Genomic DNA, 14,805 nt, shown 5'->3' with positions numbered 1-14,805 from the left:
GGTCAGGCAGGCTGGGAGGAAAGCACCTCTGTCCAGAGGAAGTAGGCATTGTGCACGGAGTCGGGGCCTGTGGCCCAGGCTCCAGGCCGCCCACGCCACTCTCCTGGAGGAATGGAGAAGCTGGCCACGTCTCCAACGTGCAGGGGGGAAACCAAGGCTAGGGGGCTCTTTGGCAAAGTCAAGACTAATTCGGTCTTGGCCTGTGTCCTGGGTCTGCACCTCCCCGACCACCCTCTCTACAGGTGGACCTCACCCGGGAGAACCCAGCACCCTTGGTGGTCCGCCCCTGTACTCCCATGCAGCCCCTGTGGGCCTGCACATTGCAGACACTCAGCCAAGGTCCCACAGACCCTTCGTATCTAAGCGCCACCTGGGCATTTGGGGAGGGTTGATGCCCAGCCTCACCTCCAGCCCAAATTTGTAGAAGAAGAAGTTGATGAAGTACTTGATACAGCTAAGCAGGTCCCGGTCCAGCTGCTGTCGGGTGCCTTCAACGCAGACAGCCTGGGCGGGCAGCGGGGCCAGCTGGTGCTGCCGGCGGTGGTGCTCCTGGCGCCGGTACACAATGGCCTCAAACATCAGCAGCAGCAGGATCTGCAGGTGGTTCTGGGGAGGGGGACGGTTGGGACACTCCAGCCCTGTCCCCAGCCTGTGCCAGCCCCCTTGGTCCCTGCCCCCCACCCTCCCCCAAGGGCCTTCTCTCACCTGGATGTAGCCCAGGTTGGGGAAGCCCTTCCGCACCCCAAACCAGTTGGCTGGGTCAACAGGCCCCCGGTACAGCAAGGACTGGTTGATCTCCGTCTTCTGTAGGTTGGTACTGTTGGGGAGGGGCTGGTGGACAGGGGCAGTGTCGGCAACTACTCCCTAGCTGGTAACTGGATGCTGACGCCAGGGACCAACGGCCCTGCCTTAGGTCCCTGCTCCCAACAGCACCTCCAGAACAGGCGTGGGGCAGACCACTGCTGCCCCAGCCGGGGACATGGAGCTGCTGCCGGCCTTCAACCCACCTTAGTGGAGAAGGGGCCAGGGTGACCAGGGGTGGGGAAACTTGAGGCATGGACTGAGGGGACAGTAAAGAGAAAGCTCTGGGTAGGGGCTTGCCTCAGCACCACCTCACCCATGGCCTGGATGGCATCAGGGAGTTGGCTGAGTCAGGGTGCTTCTCCAGTCCAGACGCCCTGGCGTGGCGAGTGCATCCTGCATAGACTGGGTTGAAGCCCACCTCCTCTAGGAAGCCCCTGGCCCTGGGGACAGCCCTCTGCATCTGTCCCTCACACACTGAGCTAAATACAGAAGCAGCCCCTGCAGCCCCCAACCTGTGGGAAGCTTGCAAAGCTCTGGGACATGGTGCCCCGTGCCTGTACCTCAGTGCAGTTGCTGGAGTACTCGTGGGGGTTGACGACCTTGAGCTGGTAGAGCATCTTACACACGATGATGATGCAGGTCCACACCGTGGACAGGCAGGAGGCCATGGGCCTGAAGCGGGAGTAGGGCAGGGCGAAGGCCCAGAGCACAACCAGCAGGAGGTTCATCAGCGACACCTGCGAGACAGCCGGGCAGGTGGAGCAGCTCCCTCTTCTGTGGGCCTCAAGACCCAGGGAGGCCGACAAGGTGCCCCGAGAGACCCCACTGCAGACCAGGAAGGGGTGTGTCCTGCTCTCACCTCCTTCAGGGCCACCCAGACGGTGTACAGGGCCACCAGCTTAAAGACGTGCAGCTCCAGCAGGCGCCGCACAAACACCTGCACTTGGGTGAGGACGTTCGAGAAGCTGGTGGACAAGTCCAGCAGTCGCTCCACCACCAGGCCCCATTTGTTGGCTGCACCTGTCGGGGTGGCGGGTGGTGAGAAGGGAATAGGCACTGAGGGGCTGAGGCTGCTCTGCCCTGTGTGGACAAGGCTCCGGGGCTCCCAGGGGCCCCAGAGGCCCAGCCCCTCAGTTCTCCACACTCACCTCCCAGGGGCTGTACTCTGCCCTTCTGACTTACCTTCTGAGACCTGTGTGGCCTGGTGGGGGCCAGCCGTGCCCAGCCCCTTGTCCCTGGGGTCCCCCTCCTCTTCCTCCTCCTCCAGCTGCAACAATGGGGTCCCGCTCACTGCCTCCTGCCTAGGACAGGGCCCAAAAGTGTCACTTTTGTCTAGTCCTCCTGTCCTCCTGGAGCTAACGGAAGACCCTGCCTGCAATGCCTCCTGTCTCCACTGGGTTACTGTGTCCGCTGTAGCCACTGGGTGATAGCATGCCACTCAGCTAACATCCCACTGTAGAGACACCCTTAGGTCGGAGAAAACACCCCGACCTGAGGCTCCTCAGCATTGGTAGGTGATGGCCAAGGCCTTTCCCCTGCCCTGGGTTCTCCCATCTGAATCCCACCAGCCTCTTTTCCCCTCCCAGACGAGGCCCTTCTCTGTGACACTCCGCAAACACCCCTGTCCCGGATGCCCACCAGCCAAGACCAGAGCCCACACAACCTCAGAGACGGGGCGGGCGCACCTGTGAACCCAGCGTGGGCGGCGGGCAGCAGGCAGGGGGAGGTGCTCCAGGTCGGTGAGCCGCATGAAGGGCTGGTGGAAGTAGTGCAGCTGTAGGATGCAGGCGAGCAGGAAGAAGCCAGGGATGAAAATGCTGGAGAAGAGCTCCGACACGCTGAACTGCTCCAGGCCCAGGTCCTCCAGCCTGGGGAGGGGCACTGTCAGGAACGCCGGCCCCAAGGGCCCCAACACGAAGCCTTGGATGGAGGAGGGAAGGGCCCGCACCCGGGTCTCGCCCACATGCCCACCCACCCTGACTCACTGCTCATCAGTGAAGCCTGTCAGGTTTCGCCAGTACATGGGGAAGTCCTGGAACTGGAAGGTGTAGACGGCAATGAGCACCAGCATGGTGTAGGCCACCACCAGCCACCAGAACACCTTGAGCAGCTTCCTCCACAGGCTGTAGTAGACCTGAAGGACGAGGTGTGTGAGGCCCCTGGGCAGCCAGGCCGGGCCGCCCGAGGGTCCCCCGCTGCCCACCCCCAAGTACCTGGAAGAGGGTGAGGCAGAGCAGGAAGAGGAACATGTAGACGATCTTATAGACGACGAGGCGGCCCGCGAAGCTCACCACGATGAACATGCCGGCGCACACGTAGACCCAGTACTTGGCAGAGAGTCCTGTGACCAGCTTCTCCAGACTCTGGAGCAGCGTCCAAGTCCTCATGTGCTCTGGGGGCCAAGCCAGGAAAGGGGTCGAGGGTCGGGGGGGGTGACTTAAGGACCGGGAAGCAGGGCACACACGTAGCCCTAGCCCAGCTGCCCCACCCACTCACCTGTGTCTGCCACAGTTATCTCCATCAGCTCGGAGTTGGTCTTTTTCCCCTTCAGCAGCTTCTCCTTGACAAATTGGCGCAGCAGGAGCCAGAAGGTCAGTGTATACAGCAACTGGGATGGGGCAGGGGCAGTGTCACTGAGCAGCAGGTAGCCTGGCACCCCTCTCAGAGAAAGGGCCCCACCAAAGAAGATATGGGCTTGGGAGAGACCCTCAGCAGGGAGGCGGTCAGCCAGGTCCTCTGCAGGGACAAGCTCCCCCGGGCACATACACACCTGCACACAAATTCTCACACAAGTGCACCCATTTGCACACTAGGCTCATATATCTGTGTGCATTCATGCCTATGTATGCAGAGGTCCACACATGTGCTCCCACATGTGCACGCACGTGCTTGTGTGGCCTCAAACACGTGGCACAGTGAGATGGCCCCCCAAGACCCAGGGGCAGTGCGCATCACTGACAGAACCTGTGCGAGGCAGACAGGGCAGTGCCCCCTGAAACACAAGGTCATCACTCATGCGCTCGAGCAACTACTCTGGGCTGTTCACTAGGGACCCCGTGGTGACCACCAGACAAGCGCCTGCCCTCCCGGACTCCCCCTTGGCTGGGAGCTGGCCATAAACAGAATGGCACCATCACAGGCCCTCACGCAGAAACCCAAGGCGCCAGCATGTGCTCACAGCCACCCTGCGGTGAGGGGCACTCACCATGGCACCCAGGTCCAGGCAGGGGTAGTGGGTGTGCTCCAGCCCCAGCTGGCGCAGTCTGACAGGACCCAGGGTGGCGGGCAGCTCAGAACGCAGGTCCATGGCCCACACGTAGCGCAGGCTGCACAGTGCCAGCCCGTAGAGCAGGATGAAGGGCGAGCAGAGCATGGCCAGCTGGTGGCGGCTGCGCACAGTCCAGATGAGGCAGGCCCAGAGTAGCAGCACGAAAGTCAGCCAGCTGTGGTAGGTGATGCTCCACACCTGGATGGCAGGGGCTGGTGGGCGGGGCTGCGCAGTCTGCCCGGCCCAGTCCCAACCTGCTCCCCGGGGATGTCGAGGGGGTTGGGCCCCCAGGGAGGTGCTCAGACAGGAAGGCAAATGCGCCCCATCGGCCTGGAGCACAGTGGCACAGGACACATGACCCTCCCGACCACACACACACACATGACTATACACATGGTCATATATGCACACATTCACAAATGCACTTATACACATGCTCACAAGTACACATGCACATGCATGCCACACATACCCACATGCATGTGTGCTCTTACACACTCACACGCACAGCTATGGGCTGGCCAGGGTTGCCTGTGGCCCAGCAGGACACAGCTTCACCCATTTCTGGTGAGGAAGCATCAGGCTGGGAAACACGGACCGCCATCCGCCTCTTGCTGCGTGTGAGGGAGGGGAGGGCTGGCCGCTCCTTACCATCATGGCGATGAGGGCACACACGTAGCTCTGGTTCATGACGATGTGGCCCAGGCCATGCAGTAGAGACGTCTCCCTTGGCTCGGCCAGCCTGGAGCACACTACAGGGTGGGGGCAGGGGTCACCTTGGAAGCTCCCACGTCAACAGGCCAGAGCCCCTTGCCGCGGTCGACTTTGCCCTATAACGTGACTGGGATGCTGGAGCCGCAGCTCACTGGGAGGAGGGAGCTGCTCGTCAGTTAGCACTTGGTAGTCGCCCATATGACCCTGCCACCAACTGTCATGTGACCCTGGGCAGTCCTTGACCCTCTTCGGGCCTTAGTTTCCAAGGCTCTGAAGGGACAGGATGGACAAGGTGGCCCTGACCATCTTCCAGTTCTGTGGGTGTGCAAGTCCCCAGGCAGCCAGGTCCTAAGGCCAGCGACAGCTGCCACTTCATGCAGGGCAATTCACAAAATGGAAATCAAGGCCTAGGACAAAGAAAGGGCACCCAGAAAATGTCCCAGCCCTCCCCAGCTGGCATCTGCCCGGATGACAGCAACCCCAGGCCTCTGGGCCAGCTCAAGGCAGAGCAGTCAAGTCCTCCAGAAACTGGAAGGGAGGCGGGGAGAGGATGAGAGACCTGGAGTACCCTCATCCCCTCTAGTCCACAGCACGGATTCAGACCACAGCTGGAGAGGCCAACATGGCGATACAACACAATGGCCACTAGGAGGCAGCACCAGCATAAACGAAAGGAGCTGTCCCTAGGCTGCCCAGGGAGCTTGATACTCACAGGGGCGTTGCTGGACAGGGCTATGACTGGTCAGGTCGTGCACAATGCAGTTGTCAGCCTCAGGGTCAGGCCCCATGGGTGTGGACATCAAGCCCTGAAGAGGTGAGCCAAGGCCCGGTGAGCCAAGCCCATGCACGGGCAGGTGGGTGCAGCCCCACCACTCAGCCCATTATCCTCACCTGGGCAGCCCTGTCCTGGCCCTGGGGCCACTGGTCCATCTCAGTCAGCTCCACCTCCCGTTCCTTGATATCACCAGCTTCCACTTTTGTCTACAGAGACAAGAACAGAGCTCAGTTCCCCACCCTGCCCAAGAGCTGAGGCCTGAAGGAGGAGGGGGTGTCCAGAGGTTAGAAGACAGAGGAGGGATGCTGTCTCCCGGCACCCACCTGGTCCAGGGGGCGGCGTGTGCGAAGCTTCAGGAGCGAGGTCACAGTGTAGTACAGGAGCAGCAGGATGCCAGGGCTCACATACACAGGCCAGTCGTGGCTGGTATTGAGGACCAGCGAGTTGGAACTGGAGCAGTTCGTGCGGGCCACAAAGTCCTTAAGACCGAGAACCCTGCCCAGAGAAGGCATAGCACTGACCTCCTGCTGAGGAGAAGGGGCCAGGTGGGCAGGGCCAGGATGAGGAGACAGAAGGGGACCTATTCAGGAGAGTCCTCACCTGGCCCAGATGCCAGCAGGTGGTAACTTGTCCTGAATGAAGGGCACCTGGTAGCAGTAGAGGCAGATGAGATGGCTGGCACCAAAGCAGCTCAGTAGGACGCAGAGTGTGCTGAAGCCCCGGGGACTGATGGGAAAGTGGCAGGCCCACCAGGTGCAGATGCCCAGGAAGCACAGGAAGTAGACACTGGAGAAGGCCGAGGGGTGGGCAATGCCTGCAGAACCAGACAGAGGCACACAGGGTCATGCCTAGCCAGGACTGTGTGACCTCATCTCATTGTTCAGCGGGGAGCTCGGCAGGTGCCCAAACCCCTCTTGGTGTGACACGCAGTGCTGGGATCCCCACTCCCTTCCCAGTGGGTACCTGACAGCGCCAGCAGCGCAATGGCCAGGGTCCGCCCAGCAGCGACCAGCAGCCAGTGAGCTGTGATCCGGAACCGGGTTGCCAGCCTCAGCCTCTGCTTGGGGGCCAGTGCCTGGGCTCCCTGCAGCCCTGCCGGGGAGTTGGCATCCACTTCCCTGTCATCATTGTCCTGCCAAGGTCACAGAGAGGAATGGAGGTCAGGGACACAGCACTCAAGCTACTGGGGAAGAAGGGGGGCTGCCCCTCTGAGAGCAAGGTGCTGCCAGCCCGAGCGTAGACCTATGTGGCCCTTCTTGCCCAAGGCCCATGCACCACCCTCCCACTGCCATCTCACTGAGGCGTACAGCCCTGCAGGCCTTCCTGGAGGCAGCCTGCCAAGCCCTGGTACACACAATGACCAACACGTGGGGGCGGACTGTGGACTCTTCTAGAAACCCTGGAGGGCCTCTCCTTTATCCCCCCATCTACACCAGGGCCCCCAAGGATAGGCAGTCCCCACGGATTCCTGCATGAATCCTCAAAGCCCCTGGCCCTGCTCGGTTTGGCTCCTGAGTGGGCCTCAGTAGGGATCGCATCAGATGAAATCGGGCGTGTGCAGGGTGGTGTGGCCATAGACTGAGTAGTGATTTTTAGGAAGAAGGGAAGGCGGTGCACGCATACACGCGTGCTCCACTTTACAGTTTACAGAACATCTTCATACCACTACGCTTGGTTCCATGGGCTGAAGCAGCATTTTCCTTACAAGTAAAGACGTGGAAGCTTGGAGGAGACACCCAATTACACAGCTGTTTGCACCCTGCACCCTCTCCACTGCCCAGATGGGACCTCCGAGAGTGATGGACAGGTCCCCGGGGGCAGGGCCAGGGCTGGAGTCTCCTGGTGCCCTCTGCCAGTTCTTCTGGTGGCCAACCCTTTGGATGGATGGAGGTGGCCACCTGGCCAGGAGGAAATAGGACGCCCCTTCCAGGCCTCCCCTGCCCATGGTGGGGACAGAGGTCCAACAGGGCTTGTTTCCCTGGCCCTGCCTCAAGATTTCCCAGAATGGAGCTGTTCCCTGGACATCAGGGGGAGCCAGTACAAGGCAGAAAGAACATGGACTGTGTGTCAGATACCCTGGCCGTGCCCCAGGTCCCCATCTATAAAATGGGTGCCCTGTCTTTGCCTTTCCCAGCCACTGAGGCAGCACTAGGCGACCGGGCCACATCCCAGGTACATCTGTGCAGCCTTGGGCAAATCACCTAACCTCTCTGAGTCTGTTTCCTATCCATCAGATACAGGCAGGGACCAGACAGGGAAGAGGAACCAGGTGGGTCCCGTCTTCACAGTGCCTGGGTGCAGGGGTAGGGAGGCCCCAGGGAGACGTGGTTGAGCTGTGCCTAGAAGGAGGGGGCAGACCAGGGGAACAGGGCTATAGGACACTTAGGACTCTAGGTATCAGAGCAGGACCCAGGGCCCTGAGGTTGGAACTCATAACCAGGATTCCCTCTGGAGCCTGGAATGCAAGGAGTGGGAGGCCCCAGCCAGCAAGGAAGGGGGAAACAGCTGCTGGAAGGTGGGGCCGCCAGGTCTGAGCTCACCCCTGCCACAGCCTGGCCCCAGCCCTGGGAAAGCTTCTGAGAAAGCCCGTGAAAAATTAGCATATCTGGGAATGAGAAAAGCAGGCAGCTGCTGGGTAGACAGACAGGTGCTTGGGGGCTGCCCATGGTATCCAGCCTGGCCTGGCGTGGCCCAGCCCCTGACTCAGCTCCTAAAGGCTCTCCCAGGGGAGTAGGCAGAAATGGCCACTCATCTCCTCACCCCTCCCATGGCCCACCTCACTCTCTCAGTGCACGCACACAGGTGGGCAGAACAGTCAGGGTATGTGCATGTATGCGGCATGGGCACCATGTATGTGTACGGGCTGCTCCTAGCTCTGGGCTTTCAAACTGGGCACCTGTGAAGGGTACCCCCACTGCCCTGCTTTGAAGTCTGTCTATACCTGCCGCCCCTAGGTCAGCAGGGGGGCACAGGCTCTATGCCACTGAGGACAGCTGGGGGAAGGTGACCTGTCCCGGTTGCCTGGCAGACCAGAGTCCAGCCGTGATGGGCAGCATGGAGGGGCTCACCCCTCCCACCCAGCCACAGATTTCTGGAAGAGTCCAGCCCCTTCCTAGCAAAGTTGTTCCAGGAAGCTCTGGCTCTGCTAATGAGGAAACCAGAGGCAGCCTGGCCCAGGCCCCTGCTGGTGCCCACATGCCCCTGTGGAGAAGGAGGGGGCCAACCCAGTTGGGAGGGGGCCCCAAGGGAAGGCAGGAGGGTAGTTCCAGCCCTGGATCAACCCCCGCAGAGGCCTGGAAAAACCACTCAACCTCCAGGTCCCTATTCCCCCCCTAAAATGTTGGGGTCGGTCTTGACTTGTGGGATGGAGCAGTAACATGGGATGACAGGCTGGGTTGGCCACAGGCCGGGTCACCCTGACCTACTCTGGGAAGTCCCCTCTGCTCTATGGACTCTCCTGTCAGTCGAGGCCCTTGTGCCCCAGGAGCCTTAGCTGTAGGACAAAGGGGTGCCGGGCTGGGTTGGGGAGAAGCCTGTGGCCCCCAGGAGGTTCTTGGGCCAGGACCCCTGCATGGTCACACATCTCGCCCAGCTCTGGAGGCCAGGCCCCCCTGGACGGAGGGCCCAGGCGGCCTCCAGACTGTAGCCCTTGTGCACAAGAGAAGGGCTTTGAGCCTTCACCTGAGGAGGACACCAAGGGCCCCGCGTTCACACCCTGCCCAGTGGAGACCCCCTCACCCAGGGCAGTGCCCATCAAGGACAGTGTCTGATTTAGGGCCTTGCTGGCCTAAACCTATAGAACCCCTACCTTGCCCACAAGCCCACTGATGCTGTCGTGGGAGCGGCTTCTCAGACATCCACCCCTGTGTCCGTCAGTCCATCTGTCTGTCAGCCCCTAGGCTCCCAGACGGTTGGCACAAACCACCCTGCAGCTCTGCGGCCTCCCCACTGCCTTGTGGCTACCAAGAATCCCCTCAAGGATGATCTCTAAGGGTGCAGACACCACCTGGGTTCCCCACATGTGCCCGCCTCAAGGGAGCCCTGCCGGAATCACACCACGTTGCTAGTGCTCTGCTCCCACGGGACCAGGCATCTTCTCTCCCCTCTGGTACCCTGTCTTTTCACAAGGAGCACATACTGACTTTTACAAGTAAAAGTCCACATTTGTTGTAAAAGAAAAAAAAAAAAAGAAATCCTCAACTGTCTGGGTTTCAGCTCCAGAAAGCCCCTCCCCCAACACTCGTGCACCCTGCCCACCACAGCTCACCGGCTCCTGGGAGCGCTGACCCCGTCTCGCTTCCCGAGTGAGGCGCCCACAGAGGCTGAGGCACACAGCAGAGACCACCAGGATGCCCAGGTCGGGGGCCACCAGACGCACGGCATTGGGGATGTCCCTCAGGTCCAGCCTGTGAAGGGCAGGAGAGTCCACTGGTTAGCCCAGGAGGGCAGGTGCCAGCAGGGAGGGTGTGGACCCTCCCCTTGGGCCTGGGAAATGCCAGAGCGGGGTCAGGAGAGTTCTTACCTCGTGACTCCGATGTGTCGAGATAGGTTCTCCCAGTGGCTGCCTGCGGAGAGACACATGGGAACTGGATCAGGTGGGTGGGCAGCCCCTGCTGTCCCCAGGAGGCCCTTGCATCCCCAGAGTCACAGAATGCCTGATTTCAGAGATGCTCAGAAACACTGTCTTTACTGACAGGGAAACTGAGGCCCAGCCAGGAAAGCCAGGTAGATCAAAGGCCCTTCAGTTCTGCCTGGCAGGGCCTAAGGGGCTGGGAGGCTGGGCCGGGCACCCAGACCCATCTGCAGAAGCCGGTTGCTCCTCAGGGGCTCCAGTCGGGAGGCCTGGTCCCCGAGCCACCAGGGCCAGCACACCTTCAAGGCCCCGACTTCCCTCCAGTTTCTGAACTGCAGAATAAAATGGGAAGACAGGTGCAGCACCCTGCCCGCCCACGCAGCTGAGTGTGAGGACCTGGGGGTAGGAGACCCTCACCAAGCGGGAGGGTTGGGAGCCTAAGGTTCCTTCACCTGTAGACTAGGGCGCTGACGTCAATGGAGTCTGAGGGCTGGGTGCCAGCTAGAGGGACCAGCTAGGGGTGAAAGGGTGAAGGGTTGTGGGGCTGAGTCTCTCTAAACCCCAGCAGGCACGGGAGGAAGATGCTGACAGACCAACAGGGACCTGAGAAGGCCAGAGCTGCCCCGGAGTCGGACTCCGCCGGGCTCTGGGATGAGCGCCCTGTTGGAGCTCGATCCAGCCCCATGGGCAGCACTTTATTCGGCCCATCCCAGCTGGATGTAAATCACAGACAGGCACTCTAGTCGCCCTTATTAGGCAAAGCCTGGGTGGGACAGAGTAGCCAACCTCCCCCAGGAAACCTGAGGTTCTTGTAGGGCTGTGGTGGCTCTCTCTCACCTCTCCCCTCCAGTTAGCCGATAGCTCTCCCCCAGGCCTGCTGCCCCTAGGTACCTCTTCCCCCCTCCCTCAGTAACTCACAGTTTGACCCCAGAAGCTGGTCCAGGCCAGGCACGGTGTGTAGGCATATCTGGAAGGTGAGGTGGGCTGCCAGAAATAGGAGGCTGAAGGCCAGCAAGGCTCGGATGAGGCGGCCAGTGTGACCTGTGGGCAGAGGGAAGCGGGGAGGCCAGCACACAGCCCTGGTCACTAGCCCTGAGCTAGGCCCCATCAACTAGCCCTGGACACACACTGAGCATGTGCGTGGAGCCCTGGGGGGAGCTGTCAGCAGCCGGTCTCATGCAGTGCTCTGCTTCCTCCCACTGACTGCTCATGGCAGCCCCATGGGCGGGCACTATCGTGTGTCCTGATTTACAGACAGAGCTGAGGGGACATGACCACAGTCACAAAGCAGGGACTCAGCCGTGCACAGCACACCAGTCTGCCTGCTGCTTGGGGATGGGGGGCAAGGGGGGTGGAACCGTTGGGGGCAGAAGCCAACACAGAAAGGAAAGGCCCCCCCACACTTGGGGAGACACCGTCCGGTTTGTTCACATGTCCAGTGAGCATCCGAGACACCCTGCTCTGCCTTGGCTGCAGAGCGCTGCTTCACTGCATGGTGCGGACTGAGAACACTCACTGGGACTGCGGGGTGAGGGGGGCAGGACTGGGATCCTGGCTCTGCAAGAACAATGGGAGAGCCTTGCCTCCCTGAGGGCTGTCATGGAGCTAAATGCTTCCCGTGTGTGCGGAATGAGTGACAGTGGCTGGTGTGCCAGCGCCTGCTCTGCGGGCAGGGGCAGGGGGCTGAGAGCTGAGCCCGGCCACGGCCCGGGAGCACAGGTAGGGACAGTCCTGGATAAGCGCCCTCTCTGCTCCTCGCACCTGGTGGGACGTGGCCTTCATAACCAGGGCTGCACCTTGGTCCCTAGGAAGCAGGGCTTGGGAAGTCCTGGGGTCGCCAGGACTGTCCCGGGAGTGGGTGGGCAGCCCCACTCGGCTGAGACCAGGGCCAGAGACTCCCATGTGGTGCTTACTGTCACACTCTGAGCTCTGAGTCCTGGGTTCAGGAACAAGCTGCGGCAGCTTCCTCCTCTAGCCCCCCGCCTTTTGGCAGGAGCACCCAGGTCCTCACCCCTGCTGGCACGCTGATTGGCTAATGACAATGCACAGAGCAGCCAGCCCATCTCTTGACTTCCCAGAGCACTGGACAGTCGGGGTCACCATCGCACCAGCTCTTTTTCTCCTGCCGAGACCGGCAGGCTCAGGGCCCGTGTCTGTTCTGTTCACTGTCTTTCAGCACAGTTGCTACTCGTTGAGTAGACTCAGAATCGGCCCATCTCCCCTCCCCCAGGGCTGAGCCAGCAGGTGACACTTCTGGAGGGACATGTGAACACCCACGGTGAAAGCCAAATCCGTCAGCGTTCGCCTGCTGTCTCGCCTGATTTCACCGAGGGAAGCCAGGCTCAGAGAGGGTGAGGGATTCCTTCAGGCAGCTCAGGCAGGCACCTGGCAGGAGCCTGTGCCTCAGTCATTTCGGCGTCCCTCCTAGCCCTGACATTCTGACCCTTTGATCACAGCCTGTGACTTGCAGTGGCAGCGTGAGCAGGGTAAGTGAGAGGGAGGGCTGGGTGGAGCTCGTGGAAGAAACAGCCCACTGGCAAGAAGGAGAAATGGAAAATGAATGGGAGAGCCTGGCCCTGGGCCCTGGCTGGCCCCTGTGCTCAGAGCCCCAGGCCAAGAGGAGGGAGAGGCCACAGGCCTCCCCATAGGAGGACAGAGCTGGGCTGTCAGTGGGGTGCTATGCAGGGTTCCTGGGGGAAAGAACCTACCAGGAGCCAGCCTGCTCCACCTCCCTACCAGGAGCGCACAGGAGCCACAGGATTCAAAGGCAAAGCTCCTCCCCCATCCCCCGCCAACCCCACACCACCTCTCAGCCTCCCCTCTGCCTGGCTTGCCTACAAGGCTTCTCTCCTGCACATCTTAGAAGTCCCAGTGGGTGATGTGGTGGGAGGGGCAACAGCCCAGGGCCATCCCTCCCTGTCCTATTCCACAGACTCACCCTGCTCCCAAGACACAAAGACCTGAGGCTGACCTTGATGGCACCATAAAGACTGATGGGCTCCCGTAGGTCAGGGAGGGAAGCCCGAGGCCTAAGGCTCATTCGTGACAGCCTTCCTGCCCAATCCCCTGGGAGCCTTAGTGGCACTCACTTGCCATGCAAGGCCCACACAGGCGGGTACCTTCTGTCCATGGCATGGAAACTGCCCATCCTGGAGGTGCTGGGGCTCCCATGTAGGGGCTTCATACCCAGGAGGGAAACTCCAGAGAGACAGGAAGAGGGACTGATGACTGAGGGTCCCAAAAGCACAGGAATGGGGGTTCCTCCCAGAAAGGGGTTTGCAAAAGAGCATCTGTCTGACCTGGAGTGGGAGCCCTGGGTCTGAGCCCCTCAAAGTGGCCTGATGGTGGCTGCTCACTCTGCAAAGTTTCCAGGGTGTCTCTACCCTCAGCAGGGCCTTGACTCCCACTGCAGACCCCCAGCCCCAGTTCACAGACCCCCGGCCTTGTACTTGTCCATGAAGGCCCCGCTCACACTGCCCTCTTCTGGGGCGGCCCAGGCCCAAGGGCTAAGCTCCTGGGCTGTGATGAGCTCCCCCCCCCCACCACACACACACACAATCCAGGCAAAGGCCAGGCAGGGCAGGTGGGTTCTGTGTGGGGATCCCCCAGGTTGGCACAGGAGTGCTCCAGGAAGTGCTCTGGGAAGCCACAGGAAGAAGGGGTGTCCTCCAGTTTCCTGAGGTTGCATCTCCCTGAGGAGGGCCCAGAAAGGGGAGGGCAGGGGGGAAACCAAAGTCTGAGCCATGAGGCCCTGTGGGGGTGCACCACCTGGTCTGCTGAGACTTGGGTGGGGGGCATCACCTACTCATAGGCAGGAGATCACAAGATGTGTCGTCTGGGCAAGGATGACGGGGATTCCACACGGGGGCCCCTGTCCCATCCCCCAACAGACGTTAGCGGTGCTCACATGTGCTGCTCTGATGCATGGACTGCACAAGGCCCTGCCAGCCAGGCCCTTCACAGAAGCACCTGCGTTAAGGCAAAGCCCAGGTGCCCACAGGGCAGGGCAGCACGTGGTGGGTTTTGTTCTAAGGCAGGAATGGGCCTCCTTACATCCCTAAATGTTAATCTGGTTGCCGGGAGCTAGCCCAGCAGGGGGCTAGCTCTCCCTGAAGCCTCTGCCCACACTGACCTTCATGGGCACGCCCACCAACCAGCCCCTGCCTGGTGGCTCCTAGTGACCAATGAAGGCACTGGAACTTCCCTGAGGAAACACTGAGGAGGACACTTCTGGAGTCCTCCCTTTCCTGCACAGGGAGCTCCACCCCCGATTCCCCTGAGTCAGGCTGATGTCCATGTGGGGATGGGGCTCGGGGTGAGTGCTCACGGGGGCTCTGGGCAGCATCAGACCTTCATCCAGGTGCCAGAACCAAGGCCCTGTGCTATAAAACTCATGATCCATGGCCAGGTGCTCAGGCATGGGCAGGCCTCCCACTTTCCTCTTTCCCGCCCACAAAAACCAGTCTCCCTGTCCCTGAAGGGCCTCTGAGGCCAGCAGATGGACAGACAGAGGCGAGGAGGGAAGTCTTCCCAGTGCTTCTCCCGCTGTGTCCTAACCCTCCCCACTTCAGACCCCTCTGGCTTTGGCTCTGGCGGGAGCTCATGCTCCCTCCACTGCCGACAAGAAGAGAATGTTTCCAATCATGTAAAGGGCATGAAATATTTGCTGAA

General features: G+C 61.0%; 1 protein-coding gene across 2 annotated transcripts in view; it reads right to left on the bottom strand.

Moving 5' to 3' along the window:
- Positions 1-14,805, bottom strand: part of PIEZO1 (piezo type mechanosensitive ion channel component 1 (Er blood group)) — a 62,924-nt gene that overhangs the window by 15,465 nt on the left and 32,654 nt on the right. For both annotated transcript variants that reach the window (XM_037040179.1, XM_037040180.1), the window contains exons 3-21: positions 11,053-11,175; positions 10,084-10,126; positions 9,829-9,967; positions 6,525-6,693; positions 6,162-6,375; positions 5,885-6,056; positions 5,678-5,767; positions 5,499-5,592; positions 4,724-4,824; positions 4,010-4,270; positions 3,301-3,412; positions 3,018-3,196; positions 2,790-2,938; positions 2,490-2,672; positions 1,987-2,105; positions 1,664-1,824; positions 1,365-1,541; positions 706-831; positions 406-606 (exon numbers count right to left, since the gene is read on the bottom strand). In XM_037040179.1, coding sequence (XP_036896074.1) covers positions 406-606; positions 706-831; positions 1,365-1,541; positions 1,664-1,824; positions 1,987-2,105; positions 2,490-2,672; positions 2,790-2,938; positions 3,018-3,196; positions 3,301-3,412; positions 4,010-4,270; positions 4,724-4,824; positions 5,499-5,592; positions 5,678-5,767; positions 5,885-6,056; positions 6,162-6,375; positions 6,525-6,693; positions 9,829-9,967; positions 10,084-10,126; positions 11,053-11,175 — 2,813 coding nt within the window. The remainder of the gene's footprint in view (positions 1-405; positions 607-705; positions 832-1,364; positions 1,542-1,663; positions 1,825-1,986; positions 2,106-2,489; positions 2,673-2,789; positions 2,939-3,017; positions 3,197-3,300; positions 3,413-4,009; positions 4,271-4,723; positions 4,825-5,498; positions 5,593-5,677; positions 5,768-5,884; positions 6,057-6,161; positions 6,376-6,524; positions 6,694-9,828; positions 9,968-10,083; positions 10,127-11,052; positions 11,176-14,805) is intronic.

Source organism: Sturnira hondurensis, unplaced genomic scaffold (genome assembly GCF_014824575.4).
Source record: "Sturnira hondurensis isolate 20B ecotype Veracruz unplaced genomic scaffold, ASM1482457v3 Scaffold0002597, whole genome shotgun sequence".
Taxonomy (NCBI): domain Eukaryota; kingdom Metazoa; phylum Chordata; class Mammalia; order Chiroptera; family Phyllostomidae; genus Sturnira; species Sturnira hondurensis.
Note: the sequence above shows the minus strand (reverse complement) of the source record. Positions and strands in the feature narration are given on the sequence as shown.